Source organism: Elephas maximus, chromosome 18, assembly GCF_024166365.1.
Source record: "Elephas maximus indicus isolate mEleMax1 chromosome 18, mEleMax1 primary haplotype, whole genome shotgun sequence".
NCBI classification, from domain to species: Eukaryota; Metazoa; Chordata; class Mammalia; order Proboscidea; family Elephantidae; genus Elephas; species Elephas maximus.
In genome coordinates this window covers 5,580,375-5,588,770 of record NC_064836.1, presented here as the reverse complement: position 1 = coordinate 5,588,770, position 8,396 = coordinate 5,580,375, and the positions used below count along the sequence as shown (strand labels likewise).

Genomic DNA, 8,396 nt, shown 5'->3' with positions numbered 1-8,396 from the left:
ACCTCTTTTGAATCACGAATGATCTTAGGTATTCGATAGAATCGTGCATTACACACACACACACTGGCGCGCGCGCACTGAAGCGCACACTGAAGATCACACTTTAGAATAAAAATTTCGGGTGAGAGGATGCGGTCATCACGTATCTCCTAAGGCCTTTACAGTCCTTGATTCCTGGGTTGACACTCTATTTTACGCTTATAGTCTCAGAACAGAGGGACGCGAGTATAGGGGCCTTGCTTCACCGAGCCCAACCTCGAATCCCTTTACGTGGGCTAGAGTCGTCCCAAAGCCAGAGGGGCGCTCCTCACGCCAAAGCAGGCTTGGCGTCCCAGGAACAACCCATAGCTTTATCCCAAATATCTGGCTCCCCACAGAGGCTTGCAAAAGGGTGCTGAACCCCCCCCCCCTCCCAACACACACACACTTAAATATCGGACCACTGACTTTCTTTTCCTGGGGGAAGGGAAACACCTTTTAATGTTTTATAGTACTTAAGACAGAAGCAGCACGTTTTAAATCCTGCACCATAGACAGACATCCAGTCCACAAACTCAAGGTTATTGCTCCAATGCGGAGAAGATGAAATTGCAGTTATGTCAAGGAATGGAGTCGGAAGTTAATTCCGGGCTGGCAAGGGACTGTGTGGCAGGGAGGCCACGAGCCAACTGCTGTTCGTCTGGTAGTGAGCTTTCCTCTCCCCTCCCCCAGCCTCGTCTGGAGAAGAATTCTAGCCCCCGCCGGCTCCTGGCCGTAGAACCGTGAGTGCGCAACAGACTTTGCGAAAGCCCTGAAAGGGGCGCTGCGTTGGAACAAAGACTGGCGCGCGGTCCCTAAGCGCCTCTTCTTCCCGGTTCCCAAACACACCCGGTTTGGAACCCCAAGTTTTACTCAAAAAAGAGAAAAGAAAGAAAAACGGCCTTCCTTGCTCACAAATCAGAGGGGCCGGTGCGACTTGTAAAGAGAGGGACTTGTGCATCAGGATCCACCTGCCGCTAGGGCTGCAGGGCCCTTCTCCAGCCGTGGGAAGAGCCAACACCGCGGGCTTCGGTTCTCCCTTCCCCCTAAGTACCTGCCCCACCAAGTTTCCCCAGTTGCCGCTGGGTGGTTCTGCATTAGAAGCTCTCATTTGATTTATTGCGCCTTGGGACAGAAGGAGTCTCCAGGAATCTTTAAAGTCGAGCAGCACCAGAGTTGATGTAAATTGAAAAGTCTCCATTTCTTGGCATCCACATACGTTTGCATACACGCACCCAGTAAGAAACCCGAATTTTTACTTTACAATGTGCCAAGACGATATAGCTTAAAGCTCTTGCAGCAAGGCCCATTTATATACCCGTATTGTGTTTAATGTGGGAGCGCCCGCCCCGCAGCCACCCCTGACGTGCGATTCACATGCATCTGTCCAGAACCACGGCGGCGGAGAACTTCAGACCTCGGCTCCGGGGCTCCAGGTGCAGGAAAGAGGAAGGACAGAGCCCTTCCCGCCTCTTGTGGCTCCTTTGCCCACCGGCTGTTGCCAGCAAGGCTTGAAGTTCTGCTAGGAAGAATCACAATCACCCTCCCCCCCCACACAAGGGTTCTCCATGATGGATGTCCGGGATCTTTTTTCCCTGGGCCCCTTCCTACAGTAAGAAGTGCCCTGGGAAGAGGAAAGAGCAGCCTTTAGGAATCCTGAGAGGCATCCCACGAGCTATTTCCACTTGCCAAGAGACTTTCTGGAAACTGCCTTACATCAGGCGCCCAATTTCAGAGTAAGCTTCCTGTCCTCCACCCCTGGTTTCTCCTGAAAGATGGTCTGTTAAAGCTCCCCCACCACCACTTTTTTTTCTCTCCTTCCTCCTGGGGTTGTGAAACAAAGCACCATCCAGCCCCTACTCAGAAAATAGCCTTGGTAACCTTCAAACAGTTGAAAACTTGGAGCTCATGGGTTGATTCTTGTCCCTAAGATGGAAAGGCAACTGGCTCCCAGGGGTCCTCACACCTTTCTGGAAAGGCTCACCGCCTCCAGGATCACAATGCTAGCCTCCTCTCTTAGCTCTCTCCTCAGGATAATTTCTGGGTAGGACAATACCAGGCCAGAGAGACTGCTCTTTTACAACCAAGGAGGCTGCTAACACCTCAGGGCCCACCAGCAGTTTGCTTAGGGCACCATGGTTAGAGCACCAGCAAAGCTGGAGCACCAAAAATGCCAATGCCTTTTGGAAGCAATTTGACATTACAAAAAAAAAAAAAAACAGAAGCCACAATCAAGGGGAAACTTAGAACCTTACTGGCTTGCTTTCACTTATTTCAGGGTTTAGAAAGGCTTTTATTTTGAAGCCTTGAATTTTATTTTGAATTAAAGTTGGGCAACAGGACATTTTCATTGGTTCAGATCTCTGAAGCCTTTATTTGGGCCACGGGCAAAGCCTGGGGCAAACCCCTGAGATGTTCAGAACTCCTGGATTCGGCTGAGGGAAAAGGCTAAGGGTCAGCTCTGGGCAAAAGCAGCCTTCCAAGTGGGCAGCAGGCTTGTTTTACTGAACTGCTTCCACTGTCAAGGGACAAGTTTGCTGGGTGGAACAGCAGCCCCTGGGGACCGCTGTCCTCAGAAGGAAACCAAGAAGTTGTGGAAAGAAGAGTTCCCACAAGCTCCTGACCTGGCTTGGAGACTGACGCCCAGGACATCACTGAAGTGAACTGAGTGGGGATGACACTAACAAGATGCTGCAAGACAGATTTGACTGGGAAGTACCAAAATAAATGGAGGAGGGAAAGGTGGGGGAGAGAAGGAAGAGTGGTCAACATGAGGCATCTTCAGTGGCCTGAGTGATTTTGTTAGAATGATTTAAAGTTTTTATTGAGAGAACAGATGGAAGATGAGAATATTTCTTGGCGCAGGATGGCACTACTTGGGCACTCATATGCTACACAATATAGGATTATATCAATCTCTATAGAGCTCAAGATATAAATAAAATAAAGAATGTATTCAAACTCCTCTAGTTGCCAGCAACGTCCCTTGGATTGATAACACTGGTGAGAAAACCGTAGGAGAACTGAGGCTCTGAGAAAAATCAGGAGCTACTAATGTGACCTGAATGCTACTCTTTATTTAACGGGACAATCGTTATTTTCTTCAACATATGTGCCTGATAATGAGGCAAAAAGAAAGGGAAATAACTATCAATGTGGCACTTTAGAAACACGCCAACACTTGCTAGCTTTTTAATTTTATTGATGTTCTTTTAACATAGGTGTTTAGGGTCAAACTGATGCTTACGTACTGACAGCATGGAGAGTAGCTCTGGATCAGGGTTTTAAGTTTTAAAAATACAGGTTCAATTATACAGAGGACAGAGATGAAATCTGTTGTCAAACATAAAAATATGAATTGAATTGCTTCTTTTTAGATGGATCTTTAACATTTACTTGACCATACGGGCACTGCAGAAGAAATAAAACAAATTATTATTGAACTATTAAACGATCACCTTGGAAAAAAGACTGTTAATAATGTTATACAGATCATTTGATCTATGGAGTCCTTCAGACTAAGAAGAGAATAATGGCAACCTCAGGCAAATGGTCCTCATTAGGGTTCAAGAACCACTTCCTAAATGCATACTTCCAACTTTAAGAATTTTACTGTCAAAACACCCACCCTTAGAAAATCCCCAAATCCTCAATTTATGCAAAGCTCTTATGTATTTGATTAGAAACAGCTAATGGCACAGGTAAGGACATACACAAAAATGAAGGCTTATTTTTTTTTCCAATACTGCCTACAGTCAATGAATGTATTTAGTGTCAATTTCTTAGCCATAAAGTGGGTCAGTTAAAGGAGATAACAACCTTCTCCTTGCCCCAAACATACGCTTTCTTGTTGCTGATTGATTCTTAGAAACGTGATGAAGAAAAGCCTTTTCACAGATGCCTTTACAAAAAGGTAGTCAGTGTTACCCACAGGAGCAGGAAAAGGAATTATGTTTTAAAATCACCTAAGCAGTCAAACTGCTCTTTAAAGAGAGGTTGTTGAATGGTTATAATTTTATCCCTATAACAATTTTCCTTACCACTGTGCCTTAAAAAAGTAATAGGTAAGAATATTTTCCCATTAATTCTTTGATCAAAATAGGCAAGGATTAGTTAATTCATCTTTATTAATGAATACAGAGATGTGTATATTGAAATAGACATTTTAGGAAATGTGCAGCATTAATTTTGGGGTAATCAAGTTTCACAGGTATTTTAAAGGCAGACTACAAAAAAGAGAAAGGAAGATAGAGAAGAAAACAAAGAAAATCATTATCCTCTAAAGGACACCCATCTCTCAATGCTTGGCAAATTTCTATCCAGCTGACAATGAAGAAAATGCCTTCTGGGATCTAGTCTGCAACACTTTGGAATTTTTTTCCTGCCGTCTTTGTGCTTGCCTAGTGAAACCTCATGAAAAGTTTCCTGGTAATAAAGAGCTCCCGTGAATTTCAAATCATCGTATTTCCAGGAACTGATGCTCAGGGTGAAACGTTACAATATTCCATTAACTTTAAAAGTCCTCTGTTGGCCCTAAGGCCTTCATTGTCCTGGGCTAAACTAGCTTGTGAAAAATGCATTCCAGGTCTATTTAGCTTTTTTATTTGACTGGTTTTTCAAATAACAGGTATTTACGAAGTTACAGAGGCACCGCCAGCCGCTGCTGTGACGCGAGACTTCGCCACTCACGTGTCTGCAGGCGGAGCCACAGCACTCCCCTCTCCGCACGTGGGCGAGCTGCGTGAGCACCGTGTAGCCAGAAGCTGGATCCACATAGTTTAGCTGGCCAGCCTGAAGGGTAATAAAATCAAACAATTCATTAATCTCAATAGTCATCATATCTCCTCACATTTCTACTCATAAAATACTGTAAATGTTGCTTTAAAAAGTATTAAACTTATTCCCTGCAATTTTAGTGGCACTTGCAATTAAAGACTGAATGCACTCCGACACTATGCACGATCCAACTTCCTATGACAGGAGGAGAAAATATACAGTTTGAGAAAAATGAGAAGTTGATGGAAAAAACAAGAACTCCTCTAGACCCAGTAACCACGGAGCCACTGCTCTGGTGTTTTCCATTCGGTTTCCAGGTAACGAGCTTAATAACAGGCGACTTAAATGATTTTAAGAGCTTAAAAGGCTGAAAATGAACTTTCACTTAGAAGTTGCAGTTGCAATTTCAGTACTTAAAATATGTGGATAATGATTTAAACTTACCGAAAAGGTGCTAATGAAAACAACAGTTCTTATAGAAAAGGTATTACCTCTGCTATTATTGAACACTTTACATTCACGACGTGTTACTCCACTGCATATTTTATACTATTTTTTTTTTTAGTATTGTTGGTTGTTTTTAAGCCAAAAAAAAAAAAGTATTGTTTTAACATATTAACACTGGTTTCACAAGTTTGATCAAAAGTAACTTTCACAATATCGGTTCAGATGTCAAGGAAACATGCTCTACCTACATTAGAAAAAAAAAAAAAGTATCCAAGTACTTTGTGTGAAGGTATAAATAAACACGCAGCCTCCCCCGTTGTAGAGTTGGGCTATGCGGGTGACATTACTTAGCCTTGAGTTTTTGTACAGAAACTTTCTCTGGGCCTTTAATACTGGTTCACCATGCAGTAACTACGTGCATCACTACGATGCACTTTTCATGTAAATACACATGTATAGAACGTTTCATTTAAATACAGATGAAATTTGCATGTCTTCTGATACACATTTTTGTGTGTGCCAGGAATAACTTCTTCAGATTGTCTTTTTTAACCGCTCGATATTTTATTCTGGTTGAGGAGTTAACCTTCTATGCTTCGTGAATAAAGTGTGGGGGCAAAAGTGCAGATAAAAGTTCAAGTCTAGGTCCACTCAAAGGCATTTCAGCAAAGGTAGACCAGGGCAGCAGAAACCCAGCAAGCAAGTCCCAAGGCTGGGCTAAGGGGCCTCAGAAATCCTTTGGGATCACAGAAGCAGAGGAGCATTAAATGACCAATTGTTGGGACCTCACTTCTTAATTTAAAAAGCCTGTTTTGGAACTTGGAAGAAAAACAAAAACAAACCCTGGGAGCTCTGTAGCTGCTTTCTTTTCACCTTTCATACCTTCTAGGAGTCTTCTGAGGGCAATTATCTGGCAACCTGAAAGCCTAACAGATTGCTCCTGCGCTTGCGCCTACTCTCTGGCTTTCTGTGTTGACTGAGCATCTCTGAGCTTGTTGGCGGCCCACACCAACTTAATCTGTCCTCGGTAGACGAGCCTCCTGTAGTGGTGGCAGCAGAGATGTGCTAGAGCGCTGACAAGTTTGACTGGAGAGCAAGATGTTCAGTGAAGCACATCAGCACCAGGGAGAAAGTAAGAGTGTGATTTGCCTCGAGGCATGGAAGAAGGACCGTTGTGAGGAGTCTGATTTGTTGAGAAAGAAAAAAAAAAGCATGTTATTGGGTTTACTTATGGTCTCCTGGACAGTCATCTAACCCGTGATGCTGACACTGACGAAACCGCTGTGGACTCCGAGTGAGCAGGAAGCTCCTTTCCCTTCCCAGGCTGGTTGAACCTGGGTGCCGCTGTTGTTTGCTCCAAAAAGACAAAAACTTTTTGCTTATATCCAAAGTCAAATGTGAAGTATGGAAACTAATTACACACGTCGTTTTAAAAAGGAGAGTATAAACGAGAGCAAGAAAAAGTTGCCAGTCATTTCCTGATGAATCTTTATTCTCCTAAGTACTAGAACGGATCAGAAAGTGGATTCTCAGGGCCTACTGTCAATAAAGAACAAGTCAACTTAAACTAACTTCCAAGGTTTTCGTCTCTACCCTTTTGGCTCAAGCCACACCAGGTAACACTAGTCCTCAAGTACTGGTATCACACACACACACACACACACACCTTATCAAATAGGTTAATTTCATATCGGTTTCTGTATATTATTGAATTTACTTTTCTCTTTATATTGCATTGTTCCTTTTGTGAAGGTAACACAAATAAAAATACACTACCTTTTAGCTAATGTGGTCGGGGGTGTTAGAAACTGCGAAGGAATATGTAAGTTTAGATATTGCCGCTAATAAACAATTGTCAAAGCCACAAAACATTAGAAAACATAGTTCAATAGTGTCTGCGAAGAATGTAAACACCTGATTAGTTTCCCTTGTAATCGTGATCTGCTGAGTGGACAGGAAAGGAAGACAGGGTGAAAAGCAAAAATTAAAATGACTTTGACAATGGTTTATGAATAAATGTTTTTGTTTTCATGGTGGAATCACCGGATGGCAAAATGTTTAACTTGTAATTCAAATAAACACAAAACACATTGTTCTTGAAACGTCTCAGCTGCTACTCCTTCCCCTCATCAGTTCTTTAACCACTCCCACCCAAACACACCCACACTGTGGAGTGAAGAGGGGTCCCACCCTAGGGGCAGAGTTGAGCTCGGACGCTGATCTGAAACGAGTCACACTGGGGACAGATAATCCGTAACCTAGGAGTGGGAACTGACTCCACGGCAACCGGTTTTTTTTTTTTTTTTTCCTCCGGAATACGAAACTACGGCCAGTTTCCAAGCGAAACGGTGGGAGCACGAAGTTGTGGAAGCGGGACTGAGCCGACGCCAGTCAACCTCTGCTCCCTCCGCCGGGCGGCCTCTCCCCGCGCCGAGCAACCTCTGCTCCCTCCGCCGGGCGGCCTCTCCCCGCGCCGAGCAACCTCTGCTCACTCCGCCGGGCGGCCTCCGGTCCCCGGACCGCCGAGCACGCGCAGGCGCACCAGCCCCGCCTGCTGTCGAGCGGCGAGGGGCGGGCAGGAGGGGGCTCACCGCGCAAGCGGCCGCGTGCACTTCCGCGATCCGCAGCTCCTCCGCCGTTAACTCTTCCCGCGCCGGGCACCTCACCGCCCCCTGCGGCCTCCGCTGCGAGTGGCGCCCGGCGCCGCCGCGTTCTCCTTCGGAAGCGGAGCGCTGCATTAAGCCGAAGTGCCGGCGGAACCCTGCTCCGGCCCAGGGAGGTTTTGATGGCAAGGCGGCGAGAGGCCGCTTCCCGAGCGCGGCGCCCGCCAACGCCGGGACCTGCCTGGCCGCCATGGCCGCCGCCGGCGTGTGGGGGGTGGAGCGTCCGGCGCTGGGCCCGGCGGGCGGCGGAGGCGGCTGGGCGCGGCGCGTGGGCGCGGAGGTGCGCGCGTCCTGCTCAGGCTGAGCCCGGGCCTCGGGCCGGGTCGGAGCCGCGGGGCCGCTCGGTGAGGCGCGCGAGGCCGGAGCCCTCCGCGTCGGCCAGCAGCCCTGCTGCGGAAATGGAGCGGACTTCAGGGCAGCTGGCGGCCCGGGAAAAAACCCAGTCGGGGCTGCTGAGGCTCGGGCTGCGGGGACGGGGAAGACTGTGACGTT

The 8,396-nt window shown here is 46.5% G+C and overlaps 1 protein-coding gene across 2 annotated transcripts; it reads right to left on the bottom strand.

Moving 5' to 3' along the window:
• Positions 1–3,103: 3,103 nt before the first annotated feature.
• C18H1orf53 (chromosome 18 C1orf53 homolog) lies at positions 3,104–8,123 on the bottom strand. Of its 2 annotated transcripts, XM_049857713.1 has the most exons (3): positions 7,833–8,123; positions 4,708–4,809; positions 3,104–3,429 (listed from the first exon to the last, which is right to left on the bottom strand). In XM_049857713.1, exons 1-3 carry the CDS (start codon positions 8,094–8,096, stop codon positions 3,358–3,360), a joined length of 438 nt encoding a protein of 145 aa, XP_049713670.1. In that variant the 5' UTR covers positions 8,097–8,123; the 3' UTR covers positions 3,104–3,357. The 2 variants fall into 2 exon arrangements, with proteins under 2 accessions (XP_049713670.1, XP_049713669.1); XM_049857712.1 differs by lacking the exon at positions 3,104–3,429 and having other exon boundaries at positions 3,440–4,809.
• Positions 8,124–8,396: the final 273 nt, after the last annotated feature.